The sequence below is a fragment of the Panthera pardus genome, unplaced genomic scaffold (genome assembly GCF_024362965.1).
Source record: "Panthera pardus isolate Hobbes unplaced genomic scaffold, ASM2436296v1 HiC_scaffold_21, whole genome shotgun sequence".
Lineage (NCBI taxonomy): Eukaryota > Metazoa > Chordata > Mammalia > Carnivora > Felidae > Panthera > Panthera pardus.
The window spans coordinates 55,365,559-55,392,030 of NW_026526777.1; the positions used below are offsets into that span (position 1 = coordinate 55,365,559).

At 39.0% G+C, this 26,472-nt stretch overlaps 1 protein-coding gene across 2 annotated transcripts; it reads right to left on the minus strand.

Moving 5' to 3' along the window:
• Nucleotides 1-1,044: 1,044 nt before the first annotated feature.
• FMO3 (flavin containing dimethylaniline monoxygenase 3) lies at nt 1,045-25,813 on the minus strand. Of its 2 annotated transcripts, none has more exons than XM_053909302.1 (9): nt 24,649-24,765; nt 19,471-19,589; nt 16,544-16,732; nt 12,766-12,928; nt 12,264-12,406; nt 8,818-9,017; nt 5,835-6,190; nt 3,298-3,370; nt 1,045-2,585 (listed from the first exon to the last, which is right to left on the minus strand). In XM_053909302.1, the coding sequence occupies exons 3-9, from the start codon at nt 16,667-16,669 to the stop codon at nt 2,240-2,242; spliced, it is 1,407 nt and encodes a 468-aa protein (XP_053765277.1). In that variant the 5' UTR covers nt 16,670-16,732; nt 19,471-19,589; nt 24,649-24,765; the 3' UTR covers nt 1,045-2,239. The 2 variants fall into 2 exon arrangements, with proteins under 2 accessions (XP_053765277.1, XP_053765276.1); XM_053909301.1 differs by lacking the exon at nt 19,471-19,589 and adding an exon at nt 25,709-25,813 and having other exon boundaries at nt 1,046-2,585; nt 24,649-24,786.
• Between the last annotated feature and the right edge of the window lie 659 nt (nt 25,814-26,472).

Here is a 26,472-nt window from a genome sequence, read left to right on the forward strand (position 1 = left end):
CACAATTTCTTTATCCATTCATCAGTTTCTACTTGGCAATGAGAAAGAATGAAATATGGCCTTTTGTAGCAACGTGGATGGAACTGGAGAGTGTTATGCTAAGTGAAATAAGTCATACAGAGAAAGACAGATACCATATGTTTTCACTTTTATGTGGATCCTGAGAAACTTAACAGAAGGCCATAGGGGAGGGGAAGAAAAAAAAAGTTAGGGAGAGAGCCAAACCATAAGAGACTCTTAAAAACTGAGAATAAACTGAGGGTTGATGGGGGTGGAAGGGAGGGGGTGGTTGGGTGATGGGCATTGAGGAGGACACCTGTTGGGATGAGCACTGGGTGTTGTATGGAAACCAATTTGACAATAAATTTCATATTAAAAAATAAATGGTAGAATTCAAAAAAAGTAAAATTATACTGTGAAAAAATTGTGTACATCCATGATAAATCTTAGATCCAAAGATAAACATATAAAGAGAATTAAAAATAAAAAGAACAAAGTATTACAGAAAAATGTGGTCTCCTGCCCCTTTCTTACAGATCTCTATCTCTATCTCTATCTCTATCTCTATCTCTAACTATCTCTATCTATTTCTATCTCTATCATCTCTATCTCTAGCTATAATCTATTATCTATCATCTATCTATAATCTATTATCTATTATGTATCTATCATCTATTATCTGTCATCTAGCTGTGTATTTATCTATCATCAATCTGTCATCTATCTATCATCTATCTATCTAATCAATCATCTATTATCTATCACCTGTCTATCTATCATCAATATATCATCTATCTATCTACCTAATCAATTATCTGTCTATTATTTATCATCTATCTATCTATCATCAGTCTATCATCTATGTATCTATCTATCTATCATCTATCAATCATCTATTATCTATCTATCTATCTATCTATCTATCTATCTATCATCTATCAATCATCTATTATCTATCTATCTATCTATCTATCTATCATCTATCTATCTGTCTATCAATCATCTATTATCTATCTCTAATCTCTAATCTATAATCTATCTATAATCTATAATGTATAATCTATCTATCTATCTATCTATCTATCTATCTATCTATCATCTATCTATCTAACATATATCTACTATCTTGCCATTCCACTGGCCTCAGAAGTGAACGTGTAGTAAGAAATAGGTGGTGTAACCACCTATAGAGGCCTCTGGTAACTGACGACACTGCCAGATTATTTTATCTACTCTATAATGTCAAACTTAAAACTTTTAACTATTAAAATTTTAACTATGAAATCTAATAATACTTTTAAAAATAAAACTTTAACATTTAGTTATTTATTTTTGAGAGAAAAAGCATGAGTGGGGGAGGGGCAGAGAGAGAGGGGGACACAGAATCCAAAGCAGGCTCCAGGCTCCCAGCTGTCAGCACACAGCCCGAAGCAGGGCTCGAACTCACAAACCATGAAATCATGACCTGAGCTGAAGTCATATGCTTAACCAACTAAGCCACCCAGATGCCCCTAAAAAGCAAAACTTTAGATTTATGCTGATACTCCAGAAGCTCATGTTATAAAGGCAGTATTAAATTTTTGTCATGACTTTGGCTAAATATTTGAAGACTTTTCATTCAGCTAACGGTATATTTGGTGTTCTACTCCTTGTTGGTATTATTTTGCTGCTATGTTTGTGTCCTTGTTGAGAATATAAATATGATGAATTACTTCTTGTTAATTTTCATTATAAACCAGGTATCCATGCTATGGAGGCCCAGGAACAGGACATATTGCCTAGAGGATCTGGCATAACACAAAAATAGAATTAATAGCCAAATTCCCTTCTTGAGCCTCCTGCAAATGGTTTGTAGAGATGGCCTGAGAATATTACAACTACTCTGCTGAATTTGCTTTTTGTTTAGATTTGAAGTATGTATTTTAAACCTTGTGTAAAGGAGGAGAGGAACTATGTCAAAATGTTTCAGGAGACAATTGAGGTTAGAGATGAAGACCACAGTTCTGATTATGAAATGTTAGTGGAACCTAAAAAGAAATGATTAATGCTCTCTTTAGGTCATGGCATGATTCTTAAAGAGGCTTATTTAAAAGCCTAGAAATAGTAATGCTTTACTGACTAATGCCTGCTGAATAGGGAAGTAGGAGGTGTGAAATTCTTAATTTTTAAATAGAAAAGTCCCCCCCCTCCACCCCGCCCCAGGTATTCTCAGTAACTTTCAACATCTTGGGGAGAATGATCATTGGATCCAAGCCAGGAAAATAGCAACAACCAGAATGGGAAGAGCAAGAAGCCTGACCCAACGGCAAAGCAAGCAAGGCTTCAGGGGAGTTCCAACCGCTCTTGTCTTCATGGGTTTCAGGGTCCGGTCCCACTGGGTCAGGATGGCCTTCCTGGCTCCTGGCCACTTCCCTGGGCCCACCAGCCTAAACTGGTATGGGCTGCAAGGGCCAAAGAAAACCTCCACAGCCAATTTGGGATCTGTGAGAAACAGCCACGGGATGTTGGGCTTTGCCCCAATGAAGGAGGCAAGCTCATCCATGTAATTAATATAATCTGTCTGCATGGTGTTGCTGGTGCCAAACCTAGAGGTGGGAGAGGAAACAGGACTGTGGATACTGAAGCTCTATGTAGGATGTCTCACAGGAACAAGAACAGGGGAAAATGCCTCACAGCTTTTTATCAGAGGGAATCAATGTCAATCCCTTGTGTTGGTAAGGGGACCTTGCTCATTTATTCTGTGCTTTGGTAGCTTTCCAAGAGATTTGCATACCGACCTCAACTGGACATTTCCCAAGACTGCACAGTAACTGAAAGGCATTTTTATCCCCGTTCATAAGTGGAAATTGTCGCTTACTCATGAAGTTCATGCATGGCCACTGAGCTAATTAGTGACAGAGATAGGACTAGAGCTCAATTATCCTGACTATTCTCATTTGCTGACTCATGTTCATTAGAGCCATCCATTTGGAGGGCATCCTCTGTATCTTACAGGATTTATAGACTGGAAAATAGGAGCCCACATTCATGCACTCCCAGACTCCTCTGATTTCTAATCCTTTCTGGGTCTTCGTTCTGTGCTATATTGCAGGAGCCATGGAGGGATGGATTAGGACCAAGTACCATGTCAAGTGCAAAGGAAATCTTCCATAAATACTTGTGGAATGGATGAATTTAGCTCATAGCTGTCGTGCTAATGACCTCACCCTGGACCATGTAAGACTAGAGTAGTTCCAAGGATTCACATTTTTTTTTTTTATGGAAACCATAGACCCTCTTTACAATAGATGCTCTTACCATTTGAGCCTTTCCCTCATTTTTTTATCAATATCATTCATCATGTCTGTTATAGAAGGCAAAGTGCAAGTTCCTAAAACAAAAGAAAAGATAAAGGGAAAGATATGAAAATAGTTAAATAAGTCTGGCATAAGATCAGCCTGCAACGTTTTCTTCTTAATAATGGGTTATGAATCACATCAGTATTTCCATTTTGGGGGGGGGGGGGGTCATTGTCTAGCAAAGTAAAATCCTGAGCCAATCAACAGGCAGTCATTTTGAGAGAAATACACAAGTCATTTCCAGTCTTCTCAGAATTGAGATGTCACATAATTAAAAACCAAGAGCCATATAGCATTTTATCTTTGTATCTTTGCTGTTTAAACAAGTTAGAAGATGTTTAAAATCAGTTTCAAGGATTATATTCTAGTCTCTCAGCAGTATTTTTTAAAGAATGTTATCTAATAGTTTATAGCCAAAGGTAAATTGGCATCTCTTTTTTAAGATATAAGAAAAAAAAACTTCATAGGAAACTATCCTCCTTTGTCAGAAAAAGGAATGTCCAACACATAACATGTAGAATTTAGTCAAGCCCCAAGTTTCTCTCTGAAGAGCCAACAGTTCCTAGGTGAGACGAAGGATATGGATTATGCACAAGTCACCAAGAACATGGGCAAGCCCCTAGAGACCAGATCCGAGCTGGGACTGCTCTAGGATTTCAGGCTCATTCTGGAATAGTTAGCACACTTCTCTGAAACCCATACCAAAACATTCTTTTGAGCCCAGAGATACTTCAAATTTAGGGTGGTTTCTTTGGTAATTTTGGGATCACCTTGAACAAGACTAGAATGCCCAGATCTGATTGCTCAGAAACATACCATGATTGCCTAACTTCCTGTTCCTGCAAACCTTACAGATAGGGTCACTTGAACAGCCTCTTTAGGTATGGCCTTGTTCCAAAACTTGGAACCTATTCTGTCCTTGGGCAGAAGGAAGATCAAGAAGGAAGAGCTTCTGCTCAGTAGCCCACCAGCTACTATCATTGGGTTGCCTGTAACTGGCCCCTCTGTCCTGGTACTTGGGTTCCCCCAAATTGAATTATTTGCTTTATCATTCATTTCTCCTTAGGCTGAGTGTTTGCCTTGGATCATTGCCTCCTTTCTTCAGAGCCCAGATTACAATTTATCTTAACAGAATAAGTGTCCTACCCTCTAATGCCAGTCTCCCTGAGCCTTGAACCTTAAGCTTACTTTATTCCTAGTGGGATTTCTTGTCATCACCTTCCTGGCTGCTGCCTCACTGGTGCAACATTCACACTGCAACATATTTCTGCCTTGGATGAAAGAGTGAAGGAGATTTAAAGAGATCACTGATATACATGACTGCAATGGTGTGGGTGACAGCCTGGGGGATGAAAGGTGTCTCAGTATACCTAGTGGAAGGTTCCAAGCTCCTGTATAAAAGAACATTTAAATTCCAGCATGTCAAGTAGGACTGGAAGCCTTACATAGGTCTTCGAAGGAAGTAGGCCTGCTAAAATCTCTTTCCAGAAGTTTTATACCTCTAGGACCAAACAAACTTTGCACATTCAATTTCTTTAACCACGGACTTTTGGTTTTATGATTTGAATCTTCGCACGCCTGCATTTAAACCTTGGTGGGAATCTGATCCTCGTATCTTCTGCTGGAGGATGCTGACTGCTTTCCATACCTGACCCCAATCAAGTTTGTTGTTGTTATTATTATTTTTTTAATACAGGAACTCAGTATTTCCCTACCTTAGAGACTGGTCATCTACTACATCTAGTACTTTCTGCTTCTAATGATCCATTGCTTGTTCTTATCGGACACACGGCAAGGAAAAAGAACAAAAAAAACACTGCCTTTCCAGCAATCATAATTTCTTCCATGAGTGTGGATATTGGAAGCTGGCTGGATATTGGCTTGGAAACATCTCTTATGAACCTTTTAAGCAATGTCATTCTACTGAGTTTTGAAATCATAATTTTATAAAATTGTCATGCATTTAAGACCAAAAGCTCCGGTGTTCTTAAGTTTAATGAAAGTCAACCACTTTAAGGAGTTATAAATCACAAAATACTCCCTGAATAATATCTTGTAATATTGCATATGATAATCCAATGTAATATTTTTTAATTGCCTATAAAATACAATACTAAAAATATAGAATTATAGATTCAAAACCAGATGGGACCTAGAATTTTCCCCTTGTTATTAGGATGATTGTTTTCACAAAGACTCAAAGGCATTTTTATTGGCATCCATCTTCCCCATTGGTGACCTTGTTTGTCTACTTACCTTTTTTAAAAAAAAAAAGTTTATTTATTTATTTTTGAGAGAGAGACAGAGACAGAGAGAGAGAGCATGAGCCAGGTAGGGGCAGAGGGAGAGGGAGAGAGAATCCTAAGCAGGCTCCTTTCTGTCAGAACAGAGCCCAACATGGGGGCTGAACTCACGACCATGAGACTGAGACCTGAGCTGATATCAAGAATCGGATGCTCAACCAATTAAGCCACCTAGGCACCACTGTCTACTTACCTTTTACTACTTTTACTGCCCAGCGAGCTTGCAGGTCAACTGTGGGAATGGCAGCCCCAAGGGACTGGACCAAACCAATTATTCCCAGGGTTGGCTTCTCCAGTGATGGAGGGAAAATGTCTTTAAACAAGGTGATCTCATTGTTTCTGCTCTTAATGATAGACTCATCAAAGAAGGGGTAGACATAACCATAGCCTGTTGCAAAAATGACACAGTCGATGGCTTCAAACACTGTCCCATCCTCAAAAATGGCCGAAGTCTCTGTGAATTCTTTGACATTAGGCTTAATGGACACTGTGCCACACAGAATGCAGGCTGGGAGCTCATCGTTAAACACAGGTTCTTTCCTCAGGGTTCTGTATGGAAAATAGAGACAGCCACTAGAACGGTAATATTTCCTCTTTGTTTTATTGGTCCATAATGATTAATTAATAATCAATTAAGAAGGAAGGAGAAAACTACCCAAGATTTTTTTCTTGTGCCATGGAGTGTCACCAATATGACTGAAGAACGAAACTGAAGTAAGGCAATGTTGTGAATTAAGAAAAGTTGCCTTTTGCCACTCCTTTCTCTATTTCCTGTGATCTTTTCTCTCCCACAGAGCTCCAGATCTCAGAATTAATCACCCAAGCCCTATCCCCTGTGAAAGCTTTGTCAGGAAAGATCCTAAATCAGAGTCCGGGGGTATTTGGATTTTTTTCTTCACTTCTTATTAGCTGTGAACCTTGATCAAATGAAAGTTTCTTAATTTATCTTGCTTCATCTTTCTCATCTGGAGCAGCAGTAACTGTTATGCCCACCTTGGGTCATTGGGAGATGGAAATAAGACAAAGATCCTAGCCGGGTTTCTAATAGAGGGTGAGGTATGAGCCTCCTGCTCTTGTCAAGGCCACCAAGATCCTCAAACTGCCAGATCCAATGATCCATTGTCACTTGTCATCTTACTCAACTTATCAGCGGCGTTGGACACAGTTGATTGTTTCCTCCTTCTTGAAACACTGCCTTCATTTTGCTTCCAGGTCATCACTCTCTCAAGTCCCTTCCTATCCACCTGCTATTCTTTATTAGTGTCTCCCACTGAACTCTCCTCTTCCTGACCTCTCTCTGAACAATGACATGCCCCAGGACTCAGCCTTCAGACCTTTTGTCTTCTTCATCTACATTCACCTTTCAAGAGATGTCATCTGGCTTCATTTCTTAAAGTACTATCTATACTCTGGTGAATCTGCATTTTTAACTTATGGTTTGAGTCTTTCTTGTCTTGTGTATCACAAGCCTGCTCAACATTCTTCTACAATGATGACTCACAATGACTCATAGGCCTTTCAATTTTGAGATGTTTCAAACTAAACTTTGCTTCTCCCACGGTCTTCCACATCCCATAAAAACTGTCAACTCCACCCTCGCATCCTTGCTCAGTTCAAGAGTTTGGAATACATCTCCGAACTCTTTTCTTGTTCTCACATCTGTTAGCCAACCTAACAGAAAATCCTATTTGGGTTTACCTTTAAAGTATATCCCAAATCTGACCATTTCTGAGCACTTGCTGCTAACAAGCCTAGTCTAAGCCACCAGCCTCTGTCATCTGGGTTTTTGACAATAGCTTCTTAACTAGTCTTTTTGCTTCCTTCCTTGACCTACCTCTATACACTGAATGATGACCACAGGTCCAGAGTGATTTCTTCAAATTAACTTGGATCTTGTCAGATGCTTGTTATGGCTTCCCATTGCATTTAGAGTAGAAGCCAGTGTCCTTACAATGGCTTACAAGGTGCAATGCCATCTGGCCATTTTGATGTCTTTTGGTTTTATCTCCTACTACTCTTACTCTCCCCATCCTCTTTTCCCCATGGAGAGAAGTCCATTGAACACGCCAGTTTGTTGAACATGGCAGTCATGGCCCTGAAGAGGCAATGCCCTAACTGTTTCCTCTGGAATACTTTCCCCCAGACACTCCCCTGGCTCAGTTCCTCAGCTCCTTCAGGGATTTACTTAAAAGTCCCCTCCTCAGTGAGGCCTCCTCTGGGAATGCTGGCAGCTCTCCCCATCACCTCTGCCTTCTTTGTTCTTTTCTTCATAGTACACATCAGCATATGGGCTTCTGCTATCTGTCTCCTGTCTGTTTCCCACTGCCAGAAGGTAAGCTCATGAAGACAGGGATTTTGAGTGTCTTTTCACAACTACAGTCACGGAGCTCAATATAGGACCTGACACACAATAAACCCTTAATAAATATTTGTTGAATAAGTTAACTTTGATGTAAACAGTATTATAATTTGGATTTTTCACTCCATGTCAAGGTAATTTCTTATGTGCCTGAGGGTTATATCTAGGGGGATATGATAGGGAAGAGTGAGGAGGAGGCTGAAGAAGCAGACATTGTGACCACATTGCAGTGGGAGGACTCTGTTAAGGGTGGGTGATGAGAGTGCAGCACAGGGAAAGCCTTGCTTTGCTTAACTGAACTTTTCCATGAAGTGAGAGGCAGGAGAGCAAGGTGGCTGAGAGCGAGAAGCTCTGGAGTCAGCAGATCTGGGCTCATTTTGAATACTGCTTCTGCCTTCTGCCTATGGGACTTTGGCAAAGTTAGTAACTACATTGAACCTCAGTTTCTCATCTTTAAAATGGGCATTATAATAGAGATGTAGTAATTGTTGTGAGGATAAAATGAGATAATGCACGTGAGAGCCTTGCTGGGCTGCATTAAGTGCTTAAAACATGTCAAATATTATCGTTACTCTAGGGACTAATTCTCTAGGGACTCTAGGGACGTGTATAACTTTCCAGCTGTGCAAATATGGGAGGGAGGATTGTGAAATGGGAAATAACTCCAAATGTTTGCAGTTCTTCATCCTCTGAAATGTGAGACATGATTGCTTCACTAATATTATTTTGGTTGGTTTGGGAGTTACAACAACACACATTGTGAATTGTTGACACTGAAATGCAAGTAACAGGCATATCATATTTAACTCTGCTTTACCCATTTAAAGGCATCAAACCATAGTTCTCGTGCTTGAATTTTGCATTCATTTTCTTCTTGTACCACCAGTCAGAGATGGCTTTTGGCAAGTTGTTCTTGAGGAAGGTTTCAAATCGATTGACAAACACCATGTCCCATGGATAACCATCATCCCAGACCCGGCTTATCACCCAGGAGCCACTTCTGGAACTGATGATGACCTTAAAAAAACAGCAATTTTTAACCATTAGAGCAGTGACTGTTTGTAGTGGGTATTGTGGTGTGTCCCTCGGGTCTGAGGGGAGTTGGGGAGTTGTCACAGCAGCTAGTGTGAGTGTTGTCTCATGGCTTTCGGCTGTCAGCCCTCTTTGAGAATTGCTTTGGTTGAAAAGAGGGCCTCACCCAAAGTCTTATGCCCTTTCTGTATTTCTTGCCTTCAGTGACTGTTTGATACCTGGTCTCTCATCCCAACTGGGGACAAGTCAGAAGTGTAGCTTTGGAGTAGTGTAAAGGGAAGCATCCTTCCTTTGGCTCTCTCATCTCCCAAGTAAATTTCCTGCGTCTTGTCTACATCTCAGGACCAACCACCCTGTCATCTCCTTTGATGGAGGTGCCCAATACCTAAATTCTCATCCCATTTCCTCTAGTGCTTAGCTGGTAACCATTGTCTACAACCAAGCAATTATGACCCCCGAATAGGCATTTTGACTTAAAATGCCTTTCCCCATCCTGAAAGAAGGGAAGAAAGACATCTGGCATCTGAAAACCATAGGCTCAAATCTTGGCTCTCCTACTTACTACTAATGTGATTTGTGGCAAATTCCTTTAACTTCTCTAATATTCAGTTACCTTATTCGTAAGATGGAGATAATAGGTACCCACCACATCAAATCTGTGGGAGAGCCGATGCAGTGTGCTAGCCATGCAGTACGACCACCATTGCCTGACATGGAGGATGCATTCCTTTCCTCCCCTTCTGTCACGATCATCCCTAATGGTATAGTTTTTCAGGCATTTTTGCAGAATTTTTTTTATCGGGGCACCTGGGTGGCTCCGTTGGTTAAGCATCCAATGCGTAAAAAAATTTTTTTTAAATGTGTGTTCATTTTTGAGAGAGAGACAGAGACAGAGACAGAGTGTGAGTGGCGGAGGGGCAGAGAGAGAGAATCCCAAGCAGGCTCCTCCCTGTCAGCGCAGAACCCTACGGGCGGCTTGATCTCATGAACCATGAGATCGTGACCTGAGCCGAAATTAAGAGTTGGCTGCTTAACTGACCGAGCCACCCAGGCGCCCTGCAAGAACTCCCTTTGCTACCTCATCAACCATATGACTCATAAATATCCTTCTAGGACTGGTGCAGATCTGCCCACTTGGTGAGGCCTCCAGTTCCATGATCAGAGCGGTTAGTTCCTGAATCACCGGGGGCAGCCTTTGTCCTGGTGGCCTCTTGTGCTGTTGTTAGGTTGTTAGGCTTTCCACTTAACTCTTGAGGTTATGTTTAATTTATATCCTATGGAGGTATTATTTTCGCAAGCACATTTGAAGTTCTTGGAGGAGAGGGGACACAAAGTTGTCTTCTCTGTGTCTCTATGCTGTCTAGTATGAGCAGGCAAATAGGAGTATATTTTTATGCCATTTATCCTGTCATGACCTCCTTGCTTCACTCATGGCAATACCATCATTTAAAATAGACTTATGTTGAGGATGCTATCACATCAGTAGGCATAGCATCTAGAGAGAAGATTCCTGTCTGTGGGGGTGCCTGGGTGGCTCGGTGGTTGAGTGTCCGACCTTGGCTCAGGTCATGATCTCGCAGTCTGTGAGTTCGAGCCCCGCGTCAGGCTCTGTGCTGACAGCTCAGAGCCTGGAGCCTGCTTCGGATTCTGTGTCTCCCTCTCTCTCTGCCCCTCCCCCGCTCATGCTCTGTCTCTCCCTCTCTGCCAAAAATAAATAAACATTTAAAAGAAAAAGAAAAAGATTCCTGTCTGTGGGCTTCTAGAATCTTTCAAGGCTAGTAGGCAATGTTTGTTCAAACTCCTTCCCGTGACCTTATGGACCCTGTATCACCTCTACTCCATCTCCTCTCCAACCTCTCCTCCTACCATTCTTTTCCAGACCCACTGAGCTGCAGCAAAGGGTCTTTCCTCAGTTTCTTGAGACTCTAAGCTTCTTCCTGCTTCAAGACCTTCTTCCTGGAATCCTCTTCTTTTTTTTTTTTTATGTGAAATTTATTGTCAGATTGGTTTCCATACAACACCCAGTGCTCATCCCAACAGGTGCCCTCCTCAATGCCCATCACCCACCTCCCCTCCCTCCCACCCCCCATCAACCCTCAGTTTGTTCTCACTATTTAAGGGTCTCTTATGGTTTGCCTCCTTCCCTCTCTGTAACTTTCTTTTTTTTTCCCCTTCCCCTCCCCCCTGGTCTTCTGTTCCTGGAGTCCTCTTCTGACACTGAGCCCCTTCCTCAACTTTTAGTCCTCAGCTTCAATGTCATCAGCTGAAAAGAGCCTTTCCACTCTTGTCTGAGGCAGCTCACCCTGATTATCCACTCTTACAGCATGCTTTTTCTTTCTTTACTAGCACTTTTCACAATTTTCAAATTATTTGTGCATTTACTTCTTTAATGTCTGTTTTCCACCCTAGACTCAGTTCTGGGGTGGGTGTCATGCCTGTTTTGTTCACCACTTTCTCTCCAGCACCCAAGCCAGTGCTTGGTTAAGCATTTGTCGAGGCACATAGTAGGCCCTCAACAAATAACTATGGGGATGACTGTATGCATGAATGACTATAGAACTCGGTATTGCTGAAATCATGTTTAAATGCTTTAACTCCTGCGGCGCTTGGGTGGCTCAGGCAGTCAGGCATCTGACTTCGCTCAGGTCATGATCTCACTGTTCATGGGTTGGAGCCCCGCCTCGGGCTCTGTGCTGACAGCTCAGAGTCTGGAGTCTGCTTCAAATTCTGTGTCTCCCTCTCTCTGCCCCTGCCCCCACTGGCACTCTGTCTCTCTTTCAAAAATAAACACTTTTAAAGAATTAAATGCTTTGACTCCTTACCAAAATCGCAAAGTAGATTCTCTTTTTATGTTTTATTTATCTTTATGAGAAAACTGACACTTGGAGGGATTGAAGGACTTGACCCAAGAGTATCAGAGTCATGACCTTAACCCTACATCCACACTAGCTTTGGAGGAATTGATTAGACACCTGTTAGACACCAAACGTCCTGAAGAAGACTGTTGAATGACCTCACTCCCTGCTGATAATCTGCCTTTGTCAGACCAAACTATTGAAAACCTCACCTATTGTGGAGGGAAGCTGAGATAAAAGAAACACTACTTAGTCTTCCTGTCAAGAGCCCTGTGCCCTGCTGCTTCCCCCGCCCCCGGTTTCCTAACATGTCTTTCCAGTGGTAACTATTTATGTTCCTTTAAAGATAGTTCCCCGAGTACCTGAGAAACAGTACCTGTTTAGCTGTGCGGCTGAGTTCTGTGGCAATATCACAGCCCGAGTTTCCCAGGCCAATCACCAGGACTCGCTTCCCCTTGAATATTCCTGGTTCCTTATATTCCCGGCTGTGGAAGCATTTGCCTTTAAAAAGTTTTAGTCCTGAGTGAAAAGTGGGAAACATATGAGTCATTTGGTTTTCATTTAAAAATCCGCTATAAAAGGCTTGTAGGTGAATGCAGTCAGAATGATATGGAACTTTAACACTCCAGGAATATTACATATAATAGAAGCATATGTTAATTTAATCATATATATATATATATATATATATATATATATATATACTATATACTATATACATATGTACTATATGTGTGTATATATATATATATATACATATATATATGTATATATATACATATATATGTATATATATATATATATATATATTTAAAAAACATGATCAAGATAGTCATTCGTGCCAAATGTATAGATGGCAGCCTAAATTTCACCCTTACCTGGAAAGGACTCTTTTGGTAGGTTGGGGTACACGTGGTGTCCAGAACAAATTAATACAGCATCAAAGATAGTGGATTCTTTTTTACCATCCCTTTCAGTGGTAACATCCCATTGGCCAGTGACTGAGAAATCAGGACGTTTATTTACACTAGATACGAGTGTCTAAAAGAAATAGAGAAAGACAGACTTCTTTTCTATGCTAACAGTTAGATTTGGCACCAACTTGATAGAATAGTATGGAAAAAAATTGTTAACATTGGATTAGGAAAAATACTTAATTCATTCTTAAGGTACATATTATGAATTTAAAATTCAAGAAAATCAAACATGAAATGGTAAATACATATTTTTGTCCTCACATGGCTTCTTGTGCATAACCAATATGTTCTGCAGACCAGAGTGACTCCCCTCTTGGAGATATGATGTGAATTTAATCACAGCTTACAACTGGCATGTACCACACATACTGAGTAATCTAGTGGATGATAGTTTTTTGTTTTTTTGTTTTTTTAAATTTTTTTTAACGTTTTTTATTTATTTTTGAGACAGAGAGAGACAGAGCATGAATGGGGGAGAGGCAGAGAGAGAGGGAGACACAGAATCAGAAGCAGGCTCCAGGCTCTGAGCCATCAGCCCAGAGCCCGACGCGGGGCTCAAACTCACAGACCGCGAGATCGTGACCTGAGCTGAAGTCGGACGCTTAACCGACTGAGCCACCCAGGCGCCCCAGGATGATAGTGTTTGTAGTAACAACTACCTCCTAATATACCTCTCCCATTTTATTTTTTAATATCATTGTTGTCTTGGAGTGAAAGATACTGTCTATATTCATAGCATAAGTTCTCAATTTTAGTGTGCACAAGCATTACCTGGAAAGCTTGTCGAAGAACAGACTCCTGGGCCACATTCCTAGGTATTCTGAATTAGTAGGTCTGGCACAGGACATGAAAATTTGATGTTCTGACAAGTTCCCAGGTGATCTTAATGCTATTTGGCCCATACATTGAGTCACACATGATTAGATTATCAATAAATATTTATTCACAGCTGAATGGCTGCCTGTTGGTTGGTATGTTTCCTCTTCAAATTTTTTTTTCAATTCTTCTGGTTACATTGGAAAGAGAATCTCTGTTTGATATGAATTGTTCTTTTTTCTTTCTTTTTTTTAAAGTCAGCTCCACATCCACTGTGGGGCTAGAATTCATGACCCTGAGATCAAGAGTTGAATTGTTCTTATCAACTTTATTATGTATAGCATCTCATTCATATTAAACAATATGTCTATCCGTCCTTTCAGCAGGGGAAGGTGGGTGATGGGTATTGAGGGCACCTTTTGGGATGAGCACTGGGTGTTGTATGGAAACCAATTTGACAATAAATTTCATATATTAAAAAAAAATTAAAAAAAATTAAAAAAATAAACAATATGTCTACACATATCTGTATAATATCTTTGTTATTTATGAAATATAACAAAACAAGCACTTATAAATTCATGAGGTCTTGCATATCATTTGTTTAGAATAACTCTGGGATTATGAATTTATTTATGGTTCCTTTTTGGGTTATATCTTCTGTTTGTTGCAGCTGGTTTACAGAAATGCAACTGATCTGTATATATTGATCTTATATATTACCACTTTGCCCAATATTATTATATTAATTGCTATTAAACCTAGTAATTCATCTCTAGATTCTTTTGGGTTTTCCATATAGAAAGTCATATCATCTGTGATGAATGCCGATTTTTTCTAGTTGTCATTCCTTTTACTTATTTTTCTTTACTTGCTGTACTGTTTCTTAAATTTCTTAAGACTATTGAAAAGAAGTAGTAATAATAAGAATCCTTGTTTTCTTCTGGATTTTAAAGGCAATGATTCCAACTCTGCACTCTTTAGCACAGCACTGTCCAGTAGCAATATGACACGAACAACTTATGTAATTAAACATTTTCTAGTAGTCACATTAAAATAGAAAAAAATGTATAATTTAATCCAATCTATCTGATGTTTTGTTGTTTTAATAAGTAACCTACATAAACATTGTTAATAGGTATATTATATTCTTTTTCATAATAAGACTTTGATATCCAGGGTGTTATTTTATGCTTCTAGTACATCTCAATTTTGGGCTAGTGATTACTATACTGAACAGTGCAGATTTAAGATGTTTGTATGTTTCCATGGGTCAAGAAAATTCCTTTCTAATCTTAATCTGGTGAAACTTTTTTTCTTTGCTTTTCTCTTTTTCTTTCTTTTATGTAGAAATAGATGTTAAATTTTACTTTTCAGAATTTGGTAAATGTATGGTTTTCTTCCTGTAACAGGGTTTTATACTGAGTTACATGTTTATGTTGCATGATATTAAAATTCTCTGTATCCTTAGCCCAAACTTATCTCAATGAAGATAGTTAATTTTTAAGAATATTTTGCTGAATTCATTTTTGAAGGTTTTTTTTTTCCCACCAATTTTCATGGGGAGCTATGCCTATAATTTTCCTATTTCCTATTAATCTTGTCTGCTTTTGATGTCATGGTTATAATGTCATGGGATAAGTTTGGAAGTCATACTTTATTTTTTAGTCTCTGGAAGAGTTTATAAAATATTGAAATAGTTTGTTCATTGTAAATTTGGAACTACCTATAGAATATTTTTTTAATGGGTAAAATTTTAGTTTCTGAGTCAAAAGAACTCTAAGTTACCAAGGACTATTCAGACTTTCTACTTCTTTTTATGTGAGTTTTGGAAAGTTTAAAATAAAAAAGATTTTAAAATTTAACCAATTTAAACATTATTTGGCAATGCTTTTATAGTTTTCTTGTTATATATTTTTTTCATCTGCATCAGTTTTATCCATTGTTTTTGTTTCTAATATTATTTGTTTGTATCTTTGTTCCTTTTTCCTCAAACTGTCAGCTATTTGTTTTTGTTTGTTTATTTTGTTTGTTTTTTTGGCTTTTCGAAGGATGAATTTTCAATCATCATAAGATGTTTTTAAAATTTCATTAAGTTCTCTTTACTACCTTGCTCATTCTATGTCCTTTTGGGCTTATTCTGTTTTTATTTTCCTAATTTCTTTATCTTGTTAGTTTTTCAACTTTCTTATTTTCTAATATAATCATTTAAGCTTATAATTTTCATTAAAGTTTTGGTCTCTACGCTTTCCACAGTGTTGGTATGTAGAATTTAAGTTATCATTCAGATCTAAATATCTTAAAATTTCTATTTTAATTTCTTCTTTGACCCATAAATTGTTTAGAAAAAAAAGGAGTTTTTCATTTATAAATTCACGGCTATTTTACATTTATGTTTCCCTTTATTGATATCTAAGTTAATGGCATTTTAGTCTAAATGTGGTATGTGGTATTTTGTAAATTTCCAATGTATTCTCTAAATCTGGGGTCAGGGAGGCCACACTCTTAAAAATGTTGACAACCAAGGGGCACCTGCATGGCTCAGTAGGTTAAGAGTCTGACTTCAGCTCAGGTCATGATCTCATGGTTTGAGATGGTCATGATCTCATGGTGAGTTCGAGTCCTGCATCAGGCTCTGTGCTGACAGCTCGGAGCCTGGAGTCTGCTTCAGATTCTGTGTCTCCCTCTCTCTCTGCCCCTCCCCTGCTCATGCTCTGTCTTTCTCTCTCTCAAAAATAAATAAAATTTTTTTAAAAAATGTTGACATCTAAGAAAGATACTGAAAAGAACAAGTAAGAATCTGAAAATAAATATAGAATTCCTCACAGTTATGCCCCGATCTAATCTTTTGATAGCATCTTACCTTAAATTGTATGTATTTCAGGAGGTCCTTTTCCTTGGCAAATACAGTGATATATTCCTGGATCTTGTTGTTGTGCATAAAGTTAGGGAAGTGATCGGGATATGGGAAGTCTGGGAAACACATCATCTCTTTGGAAGAGTTGGAAAAGACAGACTGGTAAATACTGGCCCTGCCTTCCTCTGCATGGTCCTGTAAATGTATAGTTTCAAATGAAAGAGAGTTTGTAAATAGGTACACTTACCATGGTCATGGCCAGTTCCAAATAATTATCACTCCTTTAAGTCACCTTTACCCACAAGTAAATTCAGGAAGATGAGGAATAAATTAACTTTATTTAAACAATTTGACATCAATCAAAGGAACTTAGAATGTGGAGAATATATATTTCTTAACATCTTTTCTAAGGGAAACAAATTTTAAATTTAATTATGTCTTTTTAGGAATATATAACTAGAATCAAAGAAGGAGAATTTCTGATACATTATGATATGCATTAACTTTGAGGACATTATGCTAAGTGAAATGAGTCAGTCACAAAAGGATAAATACTGTATGATTCCACTTATATGAGATATCCAGAGTTATCAAATTCATAAAGACAGAAAGAATAATGGTTGCCTGGGGCTGGGAAGAAGGAAGAATGGGGAGTGATTGTTTAACTGGTACAGAGTTTTAGTTTGGGAAGATTAAAAAAAGTTCTGAACATGGGTGATGGTATGATCGTACAACAATGTGCAAAAACTTAATGCCACAGAACTATGCATATCAAAATACATATCACTTTAACATTTCATGAGATAGTTCTGGTTAATTAGATCATAATATTTTCTCATGTACATAGGGCATAGAAAACTTAGGTTATGTTTATAATAGTGTTTTCAAATGTTTTTAACCACAACCTGTAATTAGTAATATATTTTATATTGCAACACAGCACACACACACACACCCAAACATTTTATGAATAAATCATATCCAACTACTTGAATTGCATTCTGATATTTTCTAGTCATTCCACTTAGAAATGTAGTTTGATTCATCTTTATTTCATACCACACCAACGGGTCATAGTTTCCAGTTTGAAAAACAGTGGTTTAAAAAAAACGGAAGGGTGATATTTGGAGGATTGTGTAGAAGAAAAGAGAATAGAGGCAGGAAAGAGGTTGATGTAAATCACCTAGGTCTTAAAGTTTATTCTGTGGGCTGAAATTCCAAGATTAATATACCTCAGATAAAATTGAGGGGAACACTGAGGGCAGAGTGGCTTTTGTTTTCACATTTGAAATTTTGGTGAGATTTCACTTAGTTTAAAGGCTCTGCCTGCACCAATCTGATAAGGGGAGGTTGACACAGTAGTTAAGTAGCAGTGATTAGGAAGAGGTAGGATCTTAATTTAGTGCTCTTAAGCCCATTCAGTTTGAACAGAACATAGGAGTTCCCACTTGCTCCCAAAGAGATGCAGAATTTATCTGAGACTCTTAGCAGATAGTCTACCAGAGAGTTGCCATGGAGGGGGCTAAGTGGAATATGAGTAGACAGCTATAGAGTGGACCCTTTGGGTCAGGAACTCAATGGGAAGACTGGACCTCAGGGAGGATCATCTGATGTGCTCATAATAGGCAAGTGGGGTTTAATCAGCAAGGAGGGCCACTGGCCTGACTAAGCTACGAGAGGCCAGTCACCAAGTTCATTAACTACTGTGTTCAATTTAAGATTCCTAAAGGATAAGCATGAATGATAACCAAGCAAAACAGGAACACAAAGAGACTAGAAGGGCCAGAGAACAGTCCCAGGACCTGTGTTTGAATTTGAGAAAGTTTGGCTTTCCTCCGCCCCAAGTCACATAAGTCCTTTTTCTCCATAAGTCCAGATCCAATCTTGGAAAAAGCCAGAGGTTTTGGGTGATCTGAAAGACTGAGTATGATCCAAAAGAGACCTGGAGATTGAGCTATGAAAACTTGGGGTACTCCTTTTGTCTTGGAATGCTTTTATGCTTCTCCCTATGAAATTTTGGATATTTGTTTGTTGTCCTATTTATGCTAGATATAAAAAAGTAACCTGAGCATTAATAGTCTAGTTAATGCTTACGGTCTAGGCTATTAACGAACATTAATAACCTCCACTAGTGCTTATGGATAAAACATGCAAAATATCAAAAACTCCCAAGATGAGAGAAGATCTTCTAGGACAGAGCAAGGGTTTTAGGGTTGGTGATATGCTTCACTCAACAGTCTTACGATTGTTCCCTCAACTTCTAAGTCATGTGGTAGGCAGAATTTTAAGAATGACCTTCATTGTCCCTCATTCCTGTGTAGTCCTCTCCTCTTTGAGTGTGGGTGACACCTATAAATATCTTATCACTCCCATTGACTATGTTGTCATGCGGGCTTCATCTAAACACACAATCTCTTTAAAAGCAGAACATTTTATTTGGCTGGTAGCAGAAGCCAGTTCAGATCATGAAAAGAATTCAGCTTGCTGTTCTTGCCTTTGAAGATGGAAGTAGCCACATACCAAAGAGCCTGAGAGCCTTTAGGGGCTGAGAGGAATCCCCAATTCGTAGCCAGCAAGGAAACAAAGACCTTCGCTTAACATCAGCACGAACCTGAGTTCAGTCACAAGCGTGTATGGACTTGGAAGCAGGTTCTTTTCCAGTGCCTCTAGATAAGAGCCCAGCCGAGTCAACACCTTGCTTTTGGCCTTGTGAAACCTTAAGCTGAGAATCCAGCATACTGTGCTTCTGACCTACATCATTGAGGATAATAAATGGGTGTTGTTTTGAGTTGACGAGTTTGCAGTAATTTATTACACAGCAATAGAAAGCTAATACAAGGGTAAAGGTGAGGTACTGGAGCAAGCCAATGTTGGGAAACATTAGGTAACGTCACACTAAGGGAGGAGTTTCATAGAATAAAAATAATGCAAACCTTTGAGACAGGCTGGGGGTGCTTTTGCAACTTTGGCTGCCCCGAGATAATCAGTCTTCCTGGAAATGTTTAGCTGGTTGGTCTTCAGTTTTTCTTAGGTTCCCCCAAAGCCCCGATTACTGAGAAAGAAGTTGCAACATCAATTAAATACGTGATTTGTGACTTGCTCTTTTTTTTTTTTAAACTTAATGATGGATATCTTACTGTTCCCACTCAGTGTTATAAAGTGCATCTCAGAGCTCATGTTTACAGACTGATTATTTTAAGGTGATCAGGTAGAAAGTTCATGAGAACTTTCCAGAGTTCTTATGGCTCCAGAGTCAATAATTGCATATTTAAATATACTAGGGTTTTTTTTGAGGGAGTGGTCAACAACGAGCCAAACCCTGCTTATTTATGGAAGTAGATTTGTTCTTTTCTTATTACAAAAGTAATTCAAGCTTCTGATGAAACACGACAGATTATGTAGATACATTTAACTTTTCTTTCACCCAAAACTTTACTAAAAGGACTGTAGAAGTATCAGAGGTCTGAACTCATGGTGGGGGGGCGGGGGGTGGAAAGAGAGAGAGAGAGAGAGAGAGAGAGAGAGAGAGAGAAAATTAAGAACAAACAAAACCCAGCAATCACATCTTGGAAGGTACAACGTAGATGAATGATGACAACTGACTTAAGAAACCTAAGAAAGCCAAAAGCTAAGCCTTGGTCAAATCAAATGGGAACCCAGGTCTAATAATGATATTATAAGACATTCAAGGTAGTCTTTTATTTCACATGTATGATTTCTCAGAGAACTACTGGAGGATGTACTCTACTAAAAGGAGAGAATAAATTAAATAGTAGCACAACAAGGGAAACAGGGTTGCCCAGGTAATGGCAAGGTGGCCTTGATGAGGGAAAGAAGATGGCCAGAAGAACTATCCTTGATAGTTGAGAGAAGAATTAAGCTGATGGACTCGCTGATATGTTTAAACATACTGGAAGGAGAATCATAATTCTGTGGGAGAGTGTGGGCGATGAATTAGAGACAGTATTTGTAAAATTAAACAAGGGATACAGGTGATTATTAACTCCAGTGAAAACAAAAAGTGTTCAAGAAAGAAAATGTAATCAGAATCCACTAAGTGGCTCATCAATGACCAATGTTTCCATTATAACAGTATACACATGAAAGTTTGCTTAAACAAAAAGGATCATGAAACTATATGAAGAAGGAGATGAAAAATTTTGTAAATGGGGGTGACTTTTGTTACACATAATTTAAAGGATTGCTGTTTGTACATAGCATCAAGCCATGACAAATTTTATAGGTGTAGAGGAAGTTACAAGAGATGAGTGAAATGGGCAAAAATGAATATGGTGAAACAGAGAATTTAAATTTAGGCTAAAAGAGGCCAGTTATTACTATGAGTAAGGGAAGATCCAGTGTTGCCTGATTTTCTGATTTTTCAAAAGAAGACAGATTTCTAGATTTTTATGTAAAATATTAGATTAAAATCTTAAAAACTGTATAGCTAAAATAAAATAGATCAGCTGCAGTATAAAAGCAGCCAGTTTGCTAACTCTAAAATATATAAAAATGATTGATTTTTGTCTAGTAATTTTGTGATTTGTAGCTTTTGGTGAGGTTAGAAAGCTGGGTAGTCTCAACACAAGGAGAGACTAAACATTAAAAAAAAATGATCCAGAGTAGAATAAATTCAGGGGAAGTGAACAAAGGGTTGTGTGACCAGAAAAAAAGAGCCTTTATTCATGAAACCTCAGGTCCAAATCCAGACAATTTACTGATGTATTGTTTGGGTATCTCCTGAGACAGAAAGAGATTTCCCCTAGACCTGTGGCCTCGTCCTAAAGTGCTTAATTCTCTCAGTGATCAAAACAGGTGAGGGAAAGACGTTACTCTGGCTTGAGAGAAGGACCTAGGGAAGTGATCCAGGAAACAGCTACAAAAGTTTGATCTGTACCATGATTTTTTCACACTTAACAAACGTTTGGATACCTCTCAAAGGAAGACAAAATGCTGAGAGAATATATAATGCTGACTTTAGAAATTAAAGGTAATGAAAATACAAAATTAAAATGACTTTATGACATAATTCCATAATATGAGTTCAAGGCATACAGCTGCAAGGCTTTTAGTGGTATTTGAGAAACCTGGTAAGTGATGCTGTCATCTGCAATGTGGGCCCTCTCACAGAGGTAATCAGGGAACTCTGAATAACCAATGTATTAGTTTCCTGTGTACTGTTATAAATTACCACAAACTCGATGGCTTACAATAGCAGGAATCTATTCTCTCACAATTCTAAAGGCCAGGAGTCAGAAATCAGTATCACTGGGCTGAAATCAAGGTATCCAGAGGGCTGTGTTCATTCCAGGGGCTCTAGGGGAGGACTCATTCCTTGCCCCTTCCAGCTTCTGGCAGATGCCAGCCTTCCTTGGCCTTTTCAGGGCCTAGAGGCCACCTGAATTCCTTGGCTAATGGCCCCTTCCTCCATCTTGAAGGTGGAAGTCACAGCATAACATCTTGAAAGCTCTCTTTCTGCCAAGGTGATCACATTACCTTTTCCCTTCTGTCTCTGGGTGTCAAATCTCCTCTGCTTCTCCCTTATCAGCATATATGTTATGGCATTTTCAGCTCACCCAGATAATCCAGAATAATATCACCATCTCAAGATTCTTAACTTAATCATATCTTAGTTTTCCTTATTAGGGACATTTGCAAGTTCCAGGGATTAGGATCTGGTGTCTTTGGGGGCACCATTGTTCACTTGTTCAGCCTACCACAGTCCACTGGCCCATAAAGATTCATATATATCCTACATGCAAAATTCATTCACCCCATCTCATCACCCCAAAGTCTCAATCCATTGCAGCACTAAATCAAGTCCTGAATCTTATCTATATATCATCAGCTCAAAAGTCCCAAATCGCATCATCTAAATTATCTCAATCAGATATGGATGAGACTCCGGGTATGATCCATCTGCAAAATGCCTTTCCCTCTGTGGACCTGTGAACTAGAAAACAAGTTCTCTTCTACTAACGTACAGCAGTGAAACAGGCATTGGGTACCAGTTATAGATGTTCCCATTCCAAAAAGGAGAGAATGGGAGGAGGAAAGGAGTTACCAGTTCCAATTTTGAAGTCCAGTAGGGTCAATGTTATTGGGTTTCAAGACCTGGGAATAACCCTCTATGTTTCAAGATTCCAACCTCTGGGCCTGCAGTGTCACCCTCTGGGGTTTTCATCTTTTTCTTTTTTTAAAAAAAATTTCTTTTAATGTTTATTTATTTTTGAGACAGAGGGAGACAGAGCGTGAGTAGGGGAGGGGCAGAGAGAGAGGGAGACACAGAATCTGAAATAGGTTCCAGGCTCTGAGCTGTCAGCACAGAGCCAGATGTGGGGCTTGAACCCACAAACCGTGAGATCATGACCTGAGCCGAAGTCGGATGCTTAACCGACTGAGCCACCCAGGTGCCCCCCTTTTTTTTTAAAAATTTTTTAAATGTTATTTTCATCTTTTTCTTGAAGAGAAACATATGTTTGCAGCTGAGTAGTTTATCATTCTATGATGGCAGGATAAAATTGTAAAGGCTTTCTTGAGCAGCAAGAGATGTGGCTGCTCTCAAAGGCTGTATCATCAGTGTCTCTCTTTAGCGATGTTTTGCAAAGTAAGTTGGAATACAAGGATTGGTTAAGATTCCTGTAGAAATCCTGCCAGATCAATAGGCCACATGCTGCAATTGTGCCACGCAGTTTACCGAGGGGTTAAGCACTCAGGCTGGAGAGACAGCCAGCTTGAATCAGGATCTTGTCTTTGCCATTTACCAGCCATTTGCCATTTCCTTTCTTTTCTTTCCTTTTTTTTAGCTTCAGATTCATTTATAAAAGGGAAAAACTCATACCTACCTTATAACATTATTGCAAAGATTGAATTAAATGGGAAAAAGCATTTGGCATATAGAGTCCTCAATAAAATAGCCCTAAGAGTCAACAGTATGCTAATCTGAAGCCCTGTCAGCACATTTCAGCAACATATATTAGGCGCCACAACGTTATACAAGATTAAGCAGTTTCAATAATTCTTTACAGCCCAGAAAATATCTGTATTAATAAGAATAATTGTCATATCCTTATAATATTTAAAGAATTGTCATAGACACTGTCTCCTTAAATGCAAACTTTTTTATTGAGGTATAAAATATAATACTAATTTTGCACTTGAGGAGAAAATAGTAGCTTAAAAAGGGTTATTGCTCTTCTTAAATTTGCATATATGAGTGGTTTATTAGAAGAAGAAGACGAAGAAGAAGACGAAGAAGAAGAAGAAGAAGAAGAAGAAGAAGAAGAAGAAGGAGAAGGAGGAGAAGAAGAAGAAGAAGAAGAAGAAGGAGGAGGAGGAGGAGGAGGAGGAGGAGGAGGAGGAGGAGAAGGAGAAGGAGAAGGAGAAGGAGAAGGAGAAGGAGAAGGAGAAGGAGAAGGAGAAGGAGAAGGAGAAAGATAGATGGAGTAGGCTTAGTGAGTGTTCCTAAGTTGGAGACAGTGAAGGAGCTGGGGCACAGGAAGGCCCTCACACCTGCTGTTATGGTTGCTAGGCGACACAGAAAGTGATTTAATGGCTGCATAGAGGCATGTCTGTTGGCAGAGTCCTTATTATGAATGCACAGAGACAAAAGGATATTGAAGAACTTCAAATCAGTGCATCCTTTTCTTGGTTCTCCTATAACTGTCTCATTAATTATACGGTTTTGGCAAAGCCAGAGTTGGCACCTGAAACCTTAAAATCTGTGGTCTGAATCACTAAGTGGACCTTTGGTAACCTCAACAAAAGAATGGGAACAGTCATTGTTTTTTAAGTGAGGAACTCATGTGATTATATTACATAAATCTAACCAATATTTGCCCTCAGATTTTATTTCTGAGTGGCTCAGTTATTAATGGTTTATCAGGGGTCAATTCTGTACACAGAGATCTTCAAAGCTAGCCCATTATCTCATTTACTTCTGAAGTAAGCAAGAAAATTTTCAACCTGCTTCTGATGCTGTGCTTTGTAGATTCCAACCTAAGAGGGATTCTAACTGTGGGGCAGTTGGTTTGGAGGCCTGTGCTCCAGAATTGTGTTGTCACACACTTCCCACCCCACTTCCTGGTCTGCTGCAGTGATGTCCCACTCACCGAGAATTTCCACAAGCCCCCAATATCTTCACTCTTCTCAAAGCAGGTGGGCTCCAGTCCTTCTTCCAGACAGCTTCTGATGGTGGCCAAACCACTGACACCAGCTCCGATGATGGCCACTCTCTTTCCCATGGTTGCCTATGCAAAGACCCAGGGCACATTTCTAGCAACAGTATTGCTGAAACTTTTTTTTTTTTTTTTGAATCACTCTTTGGCCTAATAAGAACCTTTGTTTTGCACTAAGAAAGCAATATTAAAAAAAATAGATCAGAACCTTTTTAAGTAATCTAACTACATTTTGCATTTCTCTCTGATTTTTAAAGACAATGTTTTGTTCCAAAAAAGCGCTTTGCTTTTAGTCAACTCCCCAAAATTAAGAGACTGATGGTGTAGTATATGTATTTATCCTTTTTGCTTTTACCCTTTTGTCATTGATTTTCTACTAGAGACAGTGAACATGAGAAAGATAAGGAGATTCACAACTAAAACACATATGCACACATCAATACCCACAAACATGTATGTATATATGAATGAAGAAACAAATATGCACGTGTATGTGCACACGCACACACATTAATTTCTTTCTACTTTGACATAAGACTGAATGAGGAAGAAAATCAGGGCATATTTATATTTTAGTATGCCAGGCAGTCACCTCATTCCCCCCTACAATGTTCTTCACCTTCTCAATTAAAAAAAAAAGTCTGGTCTCTTATCTAATGACAACTTCCTTCCATTAACTGCCACCCCAAACCTCCATTCTCTTTTTTAAAAATTAGATTTCCTAATCTTTCCCTGATTCTGACACTATCTTTAGGTCTTACTATTACTTCTATTTTTTTTTCTTTTTAGACAAAATCACATAGATATGCAGTGACATAGACTTGGATGACAAGAATCATGATTCTTAATTCTTAGGAAAAAAAGATCTAACAAATTAGATGTCATTCTCATTCTGCCCACATTTGTTATGAACTATAGATTCCCTTCTCCATTTACCCATCCCTCCCACCTCCCTCTCTGCCCATTATAATATCTTCCTTTTCCCCTTTTCTACCTTTTTCTTTATCTTCCCTTCTCCTCTATGTTTCAGTCCTGTCCCAGGTGTTTGGGCAGTTTGGAAGGAAAAATGTTTTCCCTGAACTAGCACTCCATGGAAGCTATTGGCAAATGGGAGGAACTGCTTTTATTTATTTAATTTTTTTTTATTTGGGGGGAGGAACTGCTTTTAAAGAGGAACTCACTTAATGGCCCTCTTACCAATTCCCTGGGTGGGCTGGGCTCTGCCCAGTCTCCTGGCCACCTGGCACCTGCTTTCCCTTTAGTCAAGGTAAATATAATCCACTGCTTACACTCCTGGATACTCTGCTGGGAGTCAGACACTTTTTCCCAGGTGACTGCAGTTTTCTGCTCTATTTTATTGTGTTTACCTTATTTTACTCGGTCCTAATTTTAGTGGGGGGGGGGGGTATCTCATAGTAGCGCCCCCTAACACTGTAGAAACCTAGCTGCTTAATTGAGATATCCCAGCAGTGAAAATGGGTGTTCTCTGCTCCTTCCTCCCGTTCTCTCTTTTGACCTTTGTGGTCAAAGGCTTGGATTTCACAAATTTGTATTTCTTTGATTCTGGGACAGTGTGCCATCCTGGAAAAGATCAAGTTTAATAAATTGATCCATTACTACCAGGTAAAATTATATTGGCTAGGACCAAGCAAGCTAACTCCCACTCATGAAATACAGTGAAATTGCTAAAAATTGGTTCCCCATCGAGCATTTTCTTATATCAACTAAAATTATGACGCCTCAATTATTCTACCCAGG

Bases quoted from the DNA above. Each gene is read 5' to 3' on its own strand.
- FMO3 (XM_053909301.1), bottom strand. From the start codon at position 24,780: ATGGGAAAGAGAGTGGCCATCATCGGAGCTGGTGTCAGTGGTTTGGCC. The intron at 12,407-12,765 runs GTAAGGGTGAAA...CTTTTCACTCAG, and splicing joins ACCAAAAGAGTCCTTTCCAG to GACTAAAACTTTTTAAAGGC. The intron at 9,018-12,263 runs GTACTGTTTCTC...TGTTTTTTTAAG, and splicing joins TCAGCCGCACAGCTAAACAG to GTCATCATCAGTTCCAGAAG.